This window comes from Crocodylus siamensis, chromosome 7, assembly GCF_052110815.1.
Source record: "Crocodylus siamensis isolate JL-2025a chromosome 7, ASM5211081v1, whole genome shotgun sequence".
In the NCBI taxonomy this organism is placed as follows: domain Eukaryota; kingdom Metazoa; phylum Chordata; order Crocodylia; family Crocodylidae; genus Crocodylus; species Crocodylus siamensis.
Window position 1 is genome coordinate 9,878,063 of NC_143401.1, and position 18,427 is coordinate 9,896,489.

Genomic DNA, 18,427 nt, shown 5'->3' on the forward strand with positions numbered 1-18,427 from the left:
ACCATGCATATGCCTAATGCTCAGCAACTTGAGACCTCCACAGAACTCGTAGGTGAAAAAATCATTCCCATCCTGCCTCACTAAATTAAAGTTTACATGGATAAAATGCAGAAACTTCCTACCTGGATGGTGAGACCTGGTGCCATGACATTGAGATCTTTCTGCAAGGCCAACTTCAAATTCTCATCTATCTGATCTGCGTTCAGGGGATAAGAGAAACAGCCTAAATGAATCTCTGGTAGGAAGGGAAAGAGTTAGCATTTCTCCTGGTCAACATTTGTGCAGCTATGAGAGCCACTCCAGGAACTTTGAAAGCACATGCAATATGCTGTTCGCCATCTCAACTCCACAGAGCTACAGGGTCAGGGAAACCATGTGTGCTTATGGGCACGAGTGTGCTATTGTCACAGGAAAAAAAGTGGTGGCCAGAGCATGGAGAGTCCTGTGCATGTATTTCTGAACTGCATTTAATGTGATGATGAATTTCCCCTTTCATCTGCTGCTCTCTGGATATGTCCACCCTGAATTCTGAAGGACAGAGTCAGGAATTCCTTCTTCCCTCACAGTTCATTGGAAAACCTCAATTCATCTTAGCCAGAAGCCCAGCCACAGTGATTTAGACACTAAAGATAGATTCTTCCCTTACTGAGCTCACTGAAGCCAGGGTGCTGACAGCTGCAAGACATTGAAAGCTCTGACCGTACAATGCTGGCTTGATGCCAGTAGGAAAAAGCAGCCAGAACTTGCAGCAAAACTCTGCCCTCCCCCATTCTGAGTCAAGCTGACTCCAATCCCAGTCTGAGACCTGGCCTTAAATCTCTAGATTCCTTAGGATCAGGATGCTGTTATAATACAAAAAGCTTCTCTAGACCTGACATTCCCCTGCATAATCTTCTGAGAAAACATAGCCAGACCCCTAGGACAAAGAACATGATTTCCCCTCCCTATGAAGGGCGTCAGGCTCTGGTTTAACTCTAGTCATCCTTGAAGACGCTGAAAGCCTGTTTCTAAAATCACTCAGAGCAGACAACAAAGGCCAACTCATACACATGCTGAGAACTAAAGGGAAGCCTCAGAGTACAGCAATGCCCATCCCTATCTCCAAGTAGGCTTGGGAGTCAGCTATTTCCAAAAGATGTTTCCTTAAGAGTTAGGCAGTTTCCAAAGGGTCAAACTTTTATCTGTCACTAGTATATCACATGTCCGCCAGAGATTTACCATCACATACTGAAACCTAAATGCATGTAGTCTTCCTGTAATAGGAAACCTCTTGTGCCCTGACTCGCCCTTCCAGAGGGAACCCTCACTCAATGCTGGTTCCAGTGAACAGGAAGCCAGTATAGGACAGGAGCACCGCAACTGGCATCCAGGCTTCAAACTGGGGAGGGCAAGAAGGGGGAAGAGAAGTCCTAAGTACATCACACAGTAGGAAGCAAATGGGACCTCCAAGTTCATTGTGCACTGAACCAAAGCTGTTCCCTTATGAAGGGATCAGAGTGATGCGTGTGACCTCATTTTGGGGTAAGGAGTCAAGGAGGGAGGATAAGGGACTGAAAAGTCCTTTTCAGTTTCCATGAAGAAAACAGAGAATGGGAAGGTGGATTCCAGTGTAGGGTCTAGGGCTCATTTAGCATTGGTGCAAGGTTGGCTCAAGCAGTGTGTGACATCTATATCCCTGAAAACAGATGGGCAGAAAGGGAAGAAAGGAAAATGGTGCCCCTTTTTGCTGCAATGCAGCAGCAGGCACCAGGCTGGTTTTGCTGTACCTGGCATCCAAGGTACATTCCTGGACAAGCAGGGGAATTCAAATCTAGGATGTGTGAAGTCACATGAACAGAGTCATGACTGTTCAACACAAAATAATGCTAGAGTAAAGGGATACTAGTACTCACAAGGAGCTTGTTTTGCACTAAGTGCTGGGCTTCTTAACTGACAAATCTGACTGAAGACCCTGGAAAATCCTGAGCCAAATTATATACCCATTTGCTCTGTGTGTTTAAGTGCCCGCTTACTTACCAAACAGCTCAATGTACACTTCCTGGAGAGTGTGGGCACTGCAGAACTGATTCAGCTCATGGTGAATTTTATTGAAGATAAGGGTCTTATCATAGTCTGCAGTGTAGTTCTTCACAATGTCATACACTGGGGGAAAAAAATTTAATTACAAGAGATCAACTCTAACACTGTAACCTAAGTAAGAAGGGTAATTATACAAAAAGTATCGCACATCTGTGACTTATGGTCTGTACTAACTAAGTGGGGGAAATGTGCCATGAGTCATGTCAACAGGAACAGAAAGTACTATGCAGTGGGCCAAAGTTAATGCTAAGTCTAAGCGCAGAGCAAAGAACAGAGAGTGATTTCACATACGGACGCTGCAGTAAACACTTGTTTTCTCCATTGAAATCCCTTAATTTGAAGGAAAAAACAAATGTCAGATTTCTCTTCCTGTAGGATTATATTCCACAGGAGGTACAAATGGAGCTTTTAAAGTTTCCTGTACAGCAATTAGTTTCACAGGGCAGAAACAGAAGTACTGTAAATGCCTAACCTCCATCTGATACATTCACAAGCTTGTAAATGCTGTATGTAGCTGGCTGTGAATTTTGTTGCACGTACTCACTTTTGCAGTTTTCTGTCCCCTTTCCAAACTTAACAAAGCAAGTCCTTCTGAGTAAAGGCTCTTTGAAACATCAGCTTTGGTTTGGCCAAGTCCAGAGGATTTCATTTTCCCATGGACAGGCAGTCAATCTTCTCATTCATTGCTATAAAGACCAGGGCTGGAAAATTCCAGCCTGGAGGGACATGTGACCCCGTAAGTAGAATCAGATTCTACAGTGACGAGAGACATAAAAGGCACCAGGCTAGAGAGAAAATGGATGCAGTTTTCAGCTGTTACAAGATGATTGTTCTGCCACAGCTGAGATGCATTCAAACTCTACTTTTTATTTGCCCTCATCCTAGCCAATATGATGTTCTTGGGGCTCATTTTTACCCAGTTATCTGGAAAGTCAGGCAGCTGACTTTATTATGCTCTAGAGGGAAGCACTCACTCCCCAGAAAGATGAAGATAGCAAACAACTATTTCAGAGGGAAGCAAAAGCCAAGAGCAAATCTGTCATAAGCAGGAAGCTACTCCTAGAAAAGGAAGCCCCCTCAACTGTGCACATCCTTGTTTAACTGTAACATATGCACTGACTTCACTGCCTGCGGCAATGGCTGAGCACAAAGACACATTCCCAAAAGCAGGCACTTTTTGGTCAGTTCACTTATAAAGATGTGCTGTAAGGTAAGAGTTGACACAGCAAAATGTACGCAGAAAAGCAGCATGGAGGTCAGTGCACCTGTGCCTGCTCATCTTCCGTGAGACCTCCTGGCACAGAGGTGGAACTCCTTGAAAGGCCCCACTAAATAATACTCTGTTTCTCTAGCAGCATCCAACCAAAGATCTGGCAATGGCTTAAAGCAGGGGTGCTCACACCTTGGCCCGTGGGCCAGATGACACCGCACCGCAGACCCTATCTGGCCCACGGGGTTCTCTACAGGTCTGGAAAATTGGCAGCAGGGAAGCAATGGCGCCACTCCCTTGCTGCCAAATTTCTGGACCTATGGGGAGTCCTGTGCTGCACCAGGCCACAGGACCCAATCCCAGCACATGGAGGCAGCACTGGTCCCCAAGGCCTAATCTCAGTGTCAGGAGTGGGCAGTGCTGGGCCCAGAGCCGAATCTCAGCATGCAGGGGTGGGAAGGGGCAGCGCCAGGCCCTAGGGACCCAATCTGAGTACATGGGGCTTGATCTGGCCCATGGACTGACCCCACACCACTTATCTGGCCTGTGAGGCCAAAGGTTGAGCACCGCGGCCTTAAAACAATGCACTGCATTTCCCAAACACTCTGAAAGACAGGACAACCTTACTCTGCATCTGGGGAAACAGGCAGAAAAGATGCACGCAAGCAGCCTATGTTACAGTCAGGAAAAAACTTTGTCCTGCTTCCTACGTTCCCCAGTGAAAGCTGAATGTAGTTTTATTCCTACAGGAAGAATTCAACCGCTTTTTCCTGAATGAAAAGTGAGTTTTCTTCTAGAATTACAGGGCTTAGTTTTAGTTCTTCTGAAAATAGCACCTTATTGTTTAAGCAGTGATTAGAGCAAGTAAAACTCTCCAGCATAGAGCAGTGGAGGTCACGTTGAACTGAATAAAATAACCTGATGAGGCACACTGTGTGTAGACAGACACAAGGGATACCATGTGGGCCCCCCATTCTTTCGACACCACAAGCTTCCTCCACGATATACTGCACAGTGCTTTGGTCAGTCTAGTTTTAAAATTACACAAGCAATGGGGATTCTACTTTCCCAGGAATACTAACTCACTGTCTCAACAGACCTATGCAGTCAATCAGAGAACTGCTTTGTGAAACAGGAAAAAGAAAAAGGAGCAAATACCTGCATATGGAGCTAACATATTCACAACTTCTATTCGGTCAATGTAGATCATAACCCCACCACTACAAGAGAAAGAAACAGACTTGAGTAATGACAGCAAATGCTCATAAAAGATCCTGTTCAAAGTACAACAATCATTTTTATTGACTTGTGCTGCAGAGGTGCAGTCTGTTTTTTATGCAGCGTGCTGTACTCTGTTTCATGCTATTTTGAAAGAGACTGTGGGATTCTTAGATAAGGGTAAATCCCAGCTTCAACCCTTTGTATAAGCTAGAAATGTGTTCCAGCACACTCCCAAAGCACTTTTATTTTACTTTGTGGTCCCTCTTTCTACTGAGCCAGAGACCTCAATAAAAGGAAGAAAACACCTTTAAATGACCACAGTTACCACCATGAGGAAGGTACAGACAGCTATAAAATAGGTGGGGAGGGAAGGGGGAGACCAAGTATCCACTGAAAAGAAACAGAAGAGTTTCCATTCTGCCAAGCTGAAAGTACAATTCAGTTTTTTTCCCCAGCCTGTCAGAAGGGTGCTACGTAATCTATGTAAAACATGAATTCATACATTTAGTATATTTTAACAGACATATCTGATGTGAGCTTACAAGCAGAAAAACTGAGAACACTACTCAAGGGGTTCACAGTGCCAGACTTGTCTGCTCTGAAATCAGATGTTTTTCAGAGCAAGGAACTGACAAACTCTGTTAGGGATGAACTGAGCTATGCCAGCAGAGAGTAGGTGTCTGCAGGAAAGATCCTCAGGGCCAGAAAATAACTAGCATGGGCTCAGCAATGAAAAACTCCTGTTCAAGATTTTGTGGGCTCTGCTGGCAGGTCTTGTCAGCTTCTTGATCAACAGTCTGGGTTATTTGAATAGACAAATGATATAAAAAGAGGACACAGGTTTAAAGAGAGGCCCTATCAAAGAGAATCAAAAGTAAGGCTCGAGGAGGGGAGACATTCCTGATGGAAATACATGTCACTGCTGGATAGAAAAAAAAAGGTCTGTGGCTTTTGTCACCCTGGAGGATAGCAAGCAGATGTTGCTGTAAAGTGAATTCCCACTGATCTGTCACCTTTGACATCACCATGTTTTAAAATAATAGGGATGAGTAATGTCACTGAGCTAATGTTTCACAAGATTTCCTCTGAAATTTTCTTGACTTAAGAGGTCAGTTCTGCAATATTAGTAATGCACAAGTGTGCATGTAAATAAATAATCCACCACTTGCAATGAAATCTGTGCCTTGTATATTTTCTGGACCATCACAGCTACACCATCACTCTTACACAGCATAAATACAAGCATTTGGGATCTTTTGAACTTGTGTACGTTATCTTGTGAAACATGTACAAGGAATTGTTTCCAAGACTTCAGTGCTTATAATCAGTGGTTCTCAACCTTTTCATACTCAAGGCACCTCTCAGAAAATGCCAGCTCTTAGCTTTCACATGGTTTTTGACCACAGAAAAAAAAGAATACAGCAACTGTTCTGTGGCAAAACAGTCAGAAAGACTACAACAGGTCAGAATGTTTTTGACACTATGGATTAAAATATAGAATTCCTGGGTTTAATCTTGTGAATCATGGGTAGGCATTTCCACACCTAACAGTGATAATATTGAGCAGCACCCCATGGCACCTTTAAAAGCATCTCAGGGCACCCTGGTTGAGAATCTGTGGCTTAGATAACGCATTATGTAATTTTAGTGCTCTATAACATTTAAAAACTTCAAGGTTTTTTTGCTCTAAACCAGTTTCTAACCAAATCAGGCCGACAATAAATCCATGATTCATGAGCTTCTGGATTTTTGCGAGGGTTTGTTTCATGATAGGGGAGTACACCCTGACTAAGCCCAATACAAAAATTTGTAGCTATTATTTTCCCGAGGTAACACAGAAATCAATAGTATCGCTTTGAGTGTTAGTCTTCAGCACTAAGACAACAAGAGAAGATCAGACAACAGTAGAGAAAAGTAAAGAGGCTAAGACAAAAATTTATACCCTTGAGAGCATAGCTTCTGTTGTCACAGGTGCAAATGCCCTCCAAATATCAGCTCTGGCAGCTGCAGGGAACAATACAAGAGCAACCTGGTGTATTCTCCCATTTCCTTCCACCCACATCTACTTTTCTGAACACACACTCCACCCAGGATTTATACACACTCATTCACACTCTCAAAGCTACTCGCAGACATATCCGCCTGTAATCCCCAGGTCCTGGGCCTGTGCGCCCTAAAGAATGAGCTAGCTGAGGAAAAAAAAAAATCAGATCACATCTGCTTGCCAATGCCAGAAAAAACACGTATATAAAACAACATACCTTGTCCCACAAGGCACATTTTTCACTTCATCAGTTTGCAATGTAGTCTGGAATAAGAGACACGGTCAGGGCTCACGTATGTACTGAAACCTCAACAGTCAAGTGCAAATGCTAAATGGACCCTCCAGCCAAGTTCAGGGAATCTCTCTTGCAAGAAACCCCGAGCCCATCCTCTAATGGCTACTGAAGTAACGGGGGTGGGGGGGGGGGTGGAGGGGAACACGACACTGGGACCTTAGGAGAAGCAACCCTCAGTCCCTCTGTCGGTTGCTGACAGTTGCGGGCAGAGGGGCAGAAACTTCTTCCCAATCCCCACTCTGCAGTTGTTTGGGAAGAATATGGTGGTAGGGAAAACTCCATTCTCTCCTCCCCGGACTCTCACTCCCTTCACAACTGAAGGGACTGCAGTTCCCTTGAGCAGAACCTAGACTGCTGAGAACTCAGACCCCTTGCCAGGAAGCACCTTCAAACAATGGGGGCGGGGGGGCACAGGCACCGAGTACTTGGGGTCCAGGAGCCCTGCCCCCACTCAGGAAGAGGGCAGGGTGATCACCTGTCCCTACTTGGGTAGGACAGTTCCGAAACAGAAACATTAACTCCCAGTCCTGGGCTGCATGACTCTGGGACAGTATTTGTCCTGGATTCCCAGTATTGTGCAGAGATCTGGGTTTTATGGAAAAAAAACGTGGGAAATGGCAGGTTGCCCCTTGAAGGCTGGCAGTGTTCCAGCCTGCAAGGGGCTGCAGGGAGTGGGATGCAAGGGGTGCATACTTGCACATGGTCAGGAATACAGCCCCAGGCAGTGGCAGAGACAGGTAAGTCTATTCAGGGGGCAGGGGCAGATTGAGGCCCCCAAGGTGCGGGAGGGAGTGGGGTAGGTGCTGGGACTCAGGGTACTGTCCAGCCAGGGCAGTGAATGGGGCCTGGGACTCAGATGGGGAGCAGGACAGGACCACAGACAGCTCAGCTCGTCCAAGGGTGGGGAAGAAGGCCCAGCTGTCTACTGCTGTACACACTCCCAGGGAGAGGGTGTATGGAGGTATGCAACCCCCAGGTTTGTGCACAGGGAGGCAGCAGATGCACCTCACCATGGTGGCCTGGCCAGCACACGGTTCCTGGGGCTTGGGAGCCCTGAGCCTGCATCTACATCTGCTCCCACCCCCCATGCTCAGCCCTGCTCGGCCACGTGGCGGGGAGAAGTTGTCATCTCTGCCAGCAGGAAGCGCACAGCAGAGGCGCACCAAGGAGCTCACCTCCATTCGCACTGCATGGGGCTTGCATGGCAGATGTTCTAAGGAAGCTATCAAAGCTTCTGCCACAGCAAAAGACTGGTTCATTCATCCCCTTTCAAATTCCCTGCAGCAATGCTCCATCAACTTCAAGGCAGATAACACATAACCAGACACAGAGCACAGCCACAATGGCTAACACCAAACTGCAGACAGCATAAGACTTGACGTGCGTTGGAGTCAGCAGGATGAATCCGTGTACTCCAGCCCCACAGTTCATGCTGCACACCAAGGGCTGCCTCAGATAATTAAGGGAGGGGAGCAGGGGGTTGCCACTTGATCTATTGTGCTTGTGTGATGCTAACAGCTGACCAAAATCCTTTGATCTGGGCAACACTGTAGCTCTGCCATCATATCTAACACTCACACCTACCACACACCTAGCCTGCTTCAAGGTTAGGAGATACTAACCTGTACTGATTTGAACGTGGTAATGAATGGGAGCATGATGTGGTAGCCTGGTCCACTTGGGTTGGTTAATAACGCACCACCCCTGTAAAGAGAGAGAAATGGGGCAGTTCTTAAGTGGCTGAAAAACTAAGATCACTGACTGATCTGAATACTTGGTAAATGCGCTCCACATGTTCAAAGTCAGGGACAGACATGACCGTAGCCCTGTAAAAGCCAGTAATCACAGAAGCATCTGCATGCCCTCCCACAGCCTGGCAACTGGAAGAAAATGATATTTTGCTTGCCTGTTGAATTACCACCCAAGCCAAGTTAAAATTAGACAAGGCTGCATTAATACAGTGTCTGGAAAGGAGTTGTTAAGGAAAGACTTACAACCTTACTGGTCACTGCATTAAAGAGCAAGCTATTCAGTACAGATTAAATGCGAAAGGGTTTTCAGCATGTCTGGTCTGATCTGCTCTGCTCTTTTGTAAAATAACTGGTACACCATAATATTCTAACTGCTATATACAGCTTATCTAGTTCACATGAGCAACATGCAAAATATGCAGATTTTATTTAGACTAAGTGAGCACTCCTGCTAAGCCTCATCTTTTAGCACAATCTTGCAGATTGACAGTATTGCCTAGGCTAGAATTTAAAAATAAACTTCCTTTTAGTACACTGTACTAGAAAATACTGTTACACACTAACTTGCTGCTTACAAGCATCCTAAAAAAAGCTTCTTCTTCCTTCGACATTAACATCTTGTTATATTGTAAGTTCCTCTTTAACAACTTTTCAGACAAATTAATTAAATACAAATTAATATGGCCTTGTCTAACAGAATATTGCATATTAAACTCAAATCCAAAAACCATGACCTAAAGTCCCTATTTCCTGTACCCCACGGGCTTTGCTATGAGATATTGACATTGTGGACAGGCCCTTTCATATCCAAACTTAAGCAATTAAACAGATACTTACAGTATAGCAACTATGCAGGCACAGATACCATATTTACCTGAATCCAAAACAACTTGGAATTTAAGATTATACCCCACCCCCAATAGTTAGATTCTGGACATGGAAAATTTATAATTTTTTAAATCATTTTCCATGTCTAGAATCTAGTTGTTGGAGGGTCATGTAACATTTGTCCCTTCCCTTGCTGCAATAGGGCCAGCTGCAGCAAGTGGACCAGTGGCCTGATACCTGCCTCTTGCTTTCCGATCCCTTGATCCCACAAACCACTTGCTGCCCCCATTGCCTGACCCGCTGCGTTTGCATCCCCCAGTACCTGGCCCTTGTCACTTGCCCTCCCCCTGCCTCTTGCCTTACTTGTACCTGCACCCCATTGCCACTTACCCTCAGCCACAGCTCCAGCTCCTCTCCAGCCCAGGCCAGAGCTCATGGTGGTTCTGGCACTTGCCCAGCTAGGCAGTAGTGGTTGCAGCTGCAGCAGCTCTGACCCTGACACCAACCAGGAAGGCCTTCGACACTGTCTCTCACCCCGTTCTCATTAAAAAACTGGGGGGTTGTGGTGTCAACACCTACACAGTCAAATAGGCTGCCAACTGGCTGGAGGGCCGCACCCAGAGAGTGGTAGTGGATGGGTCATTTTTGACCTGGAGGGATGCAGGCACTGGGGTCCCCCAGGGCTCGGTCCTCGGGCCTGCACTGTTCAACATCTTCATCAGCAACTTGGATGAGGGGGTAAAAAGCACCCTGTTCAAATTTGCTGATGACACTAAGATGTGGGGGGGATGTGGGCACGCTAGAAGGGAGGAATAGGCTGCAATCAGACCTAGACAGGTTACAGGGGTGGGCGGATGAGAATAGGATGGGATTCAACACTGACAAGTGCAAGGTGATGCACCTGGGGAGGAAGAACCAGCACCATACCTGCAGGCTGGGGAACTCCCTTCTCATCAGTCCAGAGGCAGAAAAGGATCTTGGAGTCATCACTGATGCCAAGATGAACATGGGCAGGCAGTGTGGGGGCACAGTCAAGAAGGCCAACCGCACCTTGGCGTGCATCCACAGATGCATCTCGAGCAGGTCCAAGGAGGTGATCCTCCCCCTCTATGCGGCACTGGTCAGGCCGCAGCTGGAGTACTGTGTCCAGTTCTGGGCACCGCATTTCAAGAGGGATGTGGACAACATGGAGAGGGTCCAGAGGAGGCCACTCGCATGGTCAGGGGACAGCAGGGCAGGCCCTATGAGGAGAGGCTATGGGACCTGAACCTGTTCAGCCTCCAGAAGAGAAGGCTGAGACGGGGGATCTAGTGGTCTGTTACAAACTAGGCAGAGGGGACCAGCAGGCACTGGGGGAGTCTCTGTTCCCCCGAGCACCACCAGGAGTCACCAGGAATAACGGTCACAAGCTGGCAGAGGGTAGATTCAGGCTAGATATCAGGAGGCGCGACTTCACGGTCAGGGCGGCTAGGATCTGGAACCAACTTCCAAGAGAAGCGGTGCTGGCTCTTACCCTGGGGGTCTTTAAGAGGAGGCTAGATGAACACCTTGCTGGGGTCATTTGACCCCAGTACTCTTTCCTGCCATGGCAGGAGGTTGGACTTGATGATCTGCTCAGGTCCCTTCCGACCCTACTAAACTATGAAACTACAAACCCACAGGGCCAGGACCGGGACTGGAACCAGATCAGAGCCAGACAAGAGCAGGGACCAGTGCTGCTATTGCTGCCTGGCCTGGTGGGGGCTGGTGTTTGCTTGCCAACTCCCTGTACACATCATTCTGCAGCAGCACAGAAACTACTGTCACGAATGAGAGTTCAGAGGTTGACCGGGAAAAGGTGGGAGCCTGGTTGCTGGAAAGGGAGGGAAGATGCGCTTACAGAAATCTGGGCTTCACTCCATTTCTGTTTCACAGCTGACTTAAGGCCATGAAGCTGGCCTTTTCCTGACGAACGCACACCATAATGTGCAGGCCAAGAGCAGGAGAGGCTTAAGGGAATGCACAGTTCGCGTTTTTTATTGCCAGAACACTATAAAGAATTTGGGTAGGACACCAAACACAGTGATCTATTTTCTGGGAAAGACCCACCAGCAACAGAAGTTAGCTCCTAAAGCTAAAGATGTATTAATTGCTTTAATTATTAAAACTGTATACGTTCCAGAAAGAAATCCCAAAGAAATTGTATCATTACCCAGAACTGCAGTTTCACATGGTTACTGAGAGCTGCCCCCAGGGGGTAATTTTAATACTTAAGTGCTCCTCTAACAAAAGGTGAAATATGCTCCGTATTCCAGAGCATACCACATTTAACACTCTTGCTTCACATATTTCTTCCAGTTTTCATGGTGTCCAACCAACTTCCCAAGATGCATTTACAATTACATCGAAGCTCACATATAAGCACAGAATATCACAAGGACTGCAGGCTTTCAAGTTTGCTCCCCTTTGCCATGAGCACAGTGCAAGACCTTGGTCTCCAAGGAGTGGGTGGAAAAAAAATGCATCAAGCTGACTTTGGCACAAGAGTGCAAAGGAAGAGGAAATGTTAGGTAATGCCAGCGCTTGCATTAGCTAGACTCTGAAAGCTATGTAAGTGCAGTCCCATATAGATAATCTGTACTCCCATAACAACAGGAACACAGCTCATGGTAGGGAGCTCCTGCAATTGGTAGGACAAGTTGCAGCCTTCTAGCCAAGCACAGACAGAATGACATGCTCCTGCTGACTGCTATTTCTGGTCATCTGAAAGAAGCCAAGGGTTTAGGACAGTGGTTCTCAACCTTTTTAAGACTCAAGACACCCCTTGGAAAATGCCAGCTCTTACTTTTCACTCATGTTTTGACTACAGAAAAATAATAGAGCAATGCTTGTATAGCAAAGAACTCAGAAAGACCACAACAGGGCAGAAAGATTTTAGCACTAGTTTCTTAGCTGAAATCTGAGTTTATCTTGAGAATCATGTCTGCGCACGTAACAGTAGTAACATTGTGCGGCACGCTTGAAAAGATCTCAGGGTACTCCAAAGTGCCATGACACCCTGATTAAGAATCACTGGTCTAGGAGAACAATTAACAGAGCTGTGGAAACGAGACTATCTTGTCTTGGTCCAATCTTGTGGATATGCATCACCATGTTTAGCTGTACGTAGCCTGAACCAACCAGTTCATATCATGAATGGATCCCAGACACTGGTACAGCTGAAGACAGCCTTCTCTGTCACCAAAGAGACAGATATAAAACTGTAAGTCAACACATGGATGGCTCCATAATGCACACCATCTTATCACTACATCTGCCTCACATTCAGGGGTCTCAGGCCCTCTCAGAGTTTCGCTCTTTTATCCCAGGGTGATCTCAATGATTGGACAAAGGGTATCTTAAAAATCTCTAACTCCTCATTCCCCATTGTGATGGACACCTCTCAATCATCTCCCAATTCATTCCCCATCCCTGGGACTCCCTTAGTGCTTAAAGACACCTGGCCCTTCACTGGGTCTTTACAAATGCCTAAACTCAGCTGTTCTAGCTAGACATTTCAGTGGTGGTCTACAACCACCCAAGCAATGCAGTCATCCTCCTTTCCCATTCTCTGCTTGGGCAGTATCCTGGATTCAGTGAGAGGCAGGGTAGCCTGGGCAGCCTGGGCTAGACTGCAAAGAGACAAGCACCACTTTCTTGTAAGAGCCCTGCTACAGTTTTCTACTGCTTTTTTCCCCCTTTAATTTGAATGCCAAGGGCTTTCTCACCCTCTAGGCTGACACCACCACAAAAAAACAGTCTTTAAAAAGGTGGTGATCTTGTGGGATCTTCCTCCAGACTTTCAACTATGGAGGCATGATCAGATATTCAGCAAACGTGGATCCCACCCGGAACCATGGATCGCTACAGACCTCAAATCAATAAAACAGCCTCAAGATACACTGTGTGCTGAGGCCTTGGAAATAGCTATTATTGCTGACTGAGTCTTGATGCAGCAAACATTCAGTCAGGCTTACTGAAACCCCCGGTTCTCCAAGGCTTTGAATCGGATGAGTTCTGTCCTTGCCTCGTCACCCAGTGATAACCAGTTTACAAGCCTCGTACAGAACAGAGATGCTGGCATCCTGGTGTGGCTGCAATGGCTAACTCTCTGAAAGGCCTCTAGTATATTGCTCCAACACCCAGACATACAGAGCAAGCTGTGCCAGGTCTTCACAGGAAACTACCCCTTGGTGGAGCAGATATTGCTTACTAAAAGATGCATCCAGCTGGTGGCAGATGTGTGCACTACCTTCAAATACCAACCCCCCTCCAAATGTCTGCCTAAGTGCCTCTTCTGTGCAAATCTAATGGTTAGTCTCTTGCCCATAGCCAGGAACAAGGTCCTAGAACACATTCAAGAATAGCAGCTTCTTTCAGATGAGAAAATGTATGCACCAAAACATTCAGGCCACAGATGAAGTTAACTGAGAGACTGACATTGACTCCAGTATAACAAGATGAAGGAGTGCAAGGGCTGACACAACAGAAGCAGAGAGAACTGCAATCTTCAGGGTCACAGAAGCTGGTGATGGCAACTTATACTATTAGGACTACAAAGAAGCTTCTTTTAGAACAGTCAGTTTTAAAAGCTGGGAGAGTTGGGCACTCAGCAAAAGGGTTTTATTCCCCACTGGAAAAAAAAAATGCTTCTCATTTCAAAGGAAGAAACTTCAACAAGCTTCAATGCATCTAATTTGACAAGGTTATTGCTTAAATTTAAATAAAATTAAGAACATCTGAGAAAGTTTGTAACACAGAAAACTTCAAGAACCTGCAGCAGAATCCCTCAGATATAAGTCCTGCAATAAGTTTCACATGCCATTAGGGAGCGGTCATATGTAACCCCCGCATTTTGGAGGTCTGCAAAATAACGGTCTGATAAACCTTTCTAATGCAACTGCATTTTGTACATTGTGCAAAGCATGTGATAAAGCTGAATCAAGACCAAGATGGTCTTTCATAGATATTAAGGTCAGAAGAAACAGTTACCTACTCTGGTCTGGCCTCCTGCATAGTGCAGGCCAGCTGATTTGCCTTGGTGGATTCTGTAGGTAAGAAAATTAAGGGAGTTAAGCCTGACTACACAGGGGAGTCAGAGTGTGATGGTGGAGCAGTTAAAGTGCAAAGGTGCAAGTACCATCCCCGCTCTCTAGATTCATGCCAAAGGCTGCCCTTAGCAGACACACCTGAAAGTGGATACCTGCTCATTCAGGATGGCAGTCAAACACGGCTAGACAGGATGCTAGCTGCCTCTCTCCATTATATACCCCTGGCTATAGAAACTAGCATGCCCTGGTCATTCAACTTGAGCAGACCTTTGCCATAGACTTTTTGAGAACAAGAGAACACCATGACACATAAAAGACGTGCAGTAGAACACAACACTTTTCTTGGTTTTATTTAATTATGCATTTGTTAATTAAAGTAAGCCAGTCTGACTTTAAAACTCTGAAGTAATGGTGAATATACCACTGTGCTGAGTGACCTGAAAAATACCCCAGATTGTTTAACAGTTATCATTGCTGTGATTTATTTAATGTAAATGGAAGAATCCCAGGGCAGAAGAACCCAGATTCTGCATTTTGTGTTTCTCTGGTGCAGGTGCAGTTCATAGATATGACTTCTGTTCTCATTCAAGTGAGAATCCAAGCCTGCAGGGTGAACATCGTGGCAAGCTTCACAGTGGTAGAAATTGTACTTCTGCATGCTGGCCTGGAAGGGACTTTAACAGTTACACTATTATGATTTACTACATTAAATGCTGACTAGATCAGAGGCTCCAAATTATTTTCATGGAGACACACACACCTTCTGGAGATTGCTGGCAGGAGAATACTCCTCTCAACCACATTTGTATAACTTCTCCATGGTAACCAGAGCGACTGCTTATGTGGAAGAATGGAACAGTAAAGCATGTTTACTTTTAGGCACTTAGCAGCTGGAAATAAGAATAATAATCCACAGATCTACTAGGAAAAAGGTATTTCTAATAGTTTGGGTGGGAAGGAGGCAAGATAGGGTTAGGGCCAGGTGCTCAAGACTGCAGGACAGGCTGATGGTGAGGAACTCCAGAGTATGTATGCAGGAGTTCAAAGGCCATGTTCGTGTGCATACTCTGCATGCATTTACAATTGTACTTTTATCCTACACTCATCTTGCATGCTAGGGTAGGAAAGGGCATACAAAAAAGAAAAAAAAAAAAGACAGCAGAAATGAAGATTTTTTAAGAAAAAGCTTATGATTTTAGGCCAATTTTATCATTTATGTATTGGTAATAGAAGACCTGCCTGTCCTGAGACAGGGCCCAGGCATGGAACGTGGACCTGGACAATCACCTACCCAAAGCTTTCCTTTGAGGAAGTGTACTGCATTTTCTGGTTAAACCCAGAAGAACACTGTTTACTGGCAAGAGGCTTGGACATGCTTACTAGGAACAGTACCTGTAATACACAGCCAAGTGGCCCTCCTCGACTTTGTGAATGGAGGCATAGAGGAGAAACAGCAGAACTCCTGTTGCAGTTGCAACTACTGCCCCAGCCTGGGCCATGGTCATCTTCACATCATCTGTGGGAACAAAACAGTCACTGTAACACTCAGTGGGCCACTACCATACACATCCATCAATGTTATGGTCACCCGATGACCAGGATACCCCACCTTTTCTTGCCTATGAATTATTTTCATGAGCACAGGCTCCCAAGCCTTCTCATAGTCTGGACCTAAACCTGACAAACAGATCGTCTCCCCATTCTTGATCACGCTGCCCATCATCCTGCCTACTCACAGACATATGGCAACCTTGTTCCAGCTACAGCACTGCTCACATAGTACAACAGTACAATATTAGGAGTGGCACACATATTTTAAGCTTCATTTAAAGTGATTTCAGTGGAAAACAAAAGAAAAGGAGCCAGCAACCTGAGTCTAGCCCAATTTGAGAACTATTTTACAACAACTCACTGTAAAGCAACAATCTCTAGTGGAAAGCACAAACTTCTTTAGCAAGACTTATCTAAAGATCCTCCAAGTCCTAGCTTACTCCATCTACAACTCAGGAGCAGCTGGCATGCTGCAGTCACAAACCGACTGGGAGACTTCCTTCCCATCCAGCGGAGGAAATGCACCGTTCCAAAGGGCAAGAGAGCTAATCTGTTGCTGCTTCCTCTCTGCTCAATTTCTAGATGATGGGAAAGAGGAGGAATGAAAGTTTTTGGGGATGCTTCTCCCTCCATCCAGCCAAAACATCTATTTTATTTTTTCTCTTCAGCATGGAGCTGAGGGCAAACAATGGAGAAACTGCTGTTCTCATCTCTGAGCAGAAAACAGAGGGGGACCACAGCCTCCCACCTGTGCGTCCCATTATGATGGCACTCCTATTTCAAAGGCAGGGCAGTCCATGCTGTTGCACAGCTCACACTGCCACTTATGATGAGGAAAGAGCAATTCCCTGTTCTTATCCAAGAGCTCCTTCCCATTTTCCTTGACAACCTGAAATTAACCCGTCTTAAAAAGGCAACTGGCACCAATTGCCTACCTCTCTTTTCTGCAAGGTTTGGTCTTGATTTTCTAAGCTCATTACGAAGACTGTGATTTTTATTTAAAAAAAAAAAAAAAAAAAAAAAAATCAACCCACCTATGAACCCACACACCGGCTGGTCACCCACATAACACCAGCAGCATGCACAGCAACAACCCAGCCAGCGCCAACTCAGCTCTCTCCTGCCTGTCCTCCTTTTTCTGCCATTCTCACTCTCATTACAATAACAGAACATTGACAATGGCATTTAATAATCTTGGAATACAGCGGAAGTTTCAGAGGCCAGTGAGAAAGCTACTGGCGTGTCAATTATTCAGGGTAAATTGGGATAAAATGGGAATTACAACCAAGGTATCTTGACTTCAACCATGGACAAAGCCCTGGAATGGCTGAACAGGCATTAGCCATAAAGAATGCAAGGAGGGAAATGTAATCAATGCCAGTCTTGTTAAGTTTAACTTGATATAGAGCTCATTAGTGATTTTACAAGTCTGACTGATAAAAGGAACTGTGAACATAATGCACTGGTTTCTGAAGATATCTGACTTAGTATTGCTGATCATTCTGATTTTAAAAAATTAGTGCTAGACAAAAATCAATGGCAGCATTATATGGATTTAAAGCTGATTAACTGACATATCTCAAAAAGAAATACTTAATGAGTAGGTATAGGGTATAGCCATGTTGGTCTAAGGATATAGGCAGAAAAGGTTCTCTGGGTAAATCTGGTACCTTTTATTAAACCAACTGAAACAGCTGGAAAAATTCTTCTTTGCAAGCTTCTGTGTTCTCTTGGATGGAAAAAAAAGTCAGAAGCCACTATGCAAGAATGCCGGTCAGCGAAAATGCTGGGGCGGTATGCATTGCCACTCAAGTTCCACAGAGATCAATTCTTGGCCTAACATTACTCATTCCCTTCATCAGTGGTATAAACAGACGGAAGAAATAACTGCTGATGAACTATGCAACAGAAAATACTGTCTGGGTGACAAATAGTGAATAATTAAAAAAAACAAAACAAAAAACTACAAAAACCAAAACTTTCCTTGGAGTCTCAGAACAGCACAGACTTCCTATGCCTGAAGAAGGCTGACTGAGCTCGAAAGCTTGCCAAAAACTTTTTTCCAACTATTCAGTAAGTCTAATAGAACTAAAACCATCTACTCAAAGAACTCTGCCTGCCTAAAAGAAAAAGGTGCATTTATACTGGACTGTTTCCCAATGTATAAAATGCACCTGTGCATAAGAAGTCTGCCCCAAAAGAGGAGAAAACTGTAGCAGAAAGGTGTTTAACATAAACTTGACTGCATATTGGTCAGCTTTTGTTAGTTATTCTAACAATCTGCTTTCTTATATAGCCTTGGTGTATAAAACATGGCATATTTCCCACTCAAAAGGAAATCTAAAACTGTGTCATGCACCAGAAGATATAATAATAAAA

General features: G+C 45.2%; 1 protein-coding gene across 3 annotated transcripts in view; it reads right to left on the reverse strand.

Annotated features, from left to right (window-relative positions):
- Positions 1-18,427, reverse strand: part of ERLIN1 (ER lipid raft associated 1) — a 38,831-nt gene that overhangs the window by 14,099 nt on the left and 6,305 nt on the right. For 2 of the 3 annotated variants that reach the window (XM_090057550.1, XM_090057551.1), the window contains exons 2-7: positions 15,890-16,013; positions 8,472-8,553; positions 6,772-6,818; positions 4,448-4,509; positions 2,017-2,142; positions 123-196 (exon numbers count right to left, since the gene is read on the reverse strand). In XM_090057550.1, the coding sequence (XP_089913676.1) occupies positions 123-196; positions 2,017-2,142; positions 4,448-4,509; positions 6,772-6,818; positions 8,472-8,553; positions 15,890-16,002 (504 nt within the window). In that variant the 5' untranslated portion in view covers positions 16,003-16,013. The remainder of the gene's footprint in view (positions 1-122; positions 197-2,016; positions 2,143-4,447; positions 4,510-6,771; positions 6,819-8,471; positions 8,554-15,889; positions 16,014-18,427) is intronic. The other variant, XM_090057552.1, reaches the window with a different exon arrangement.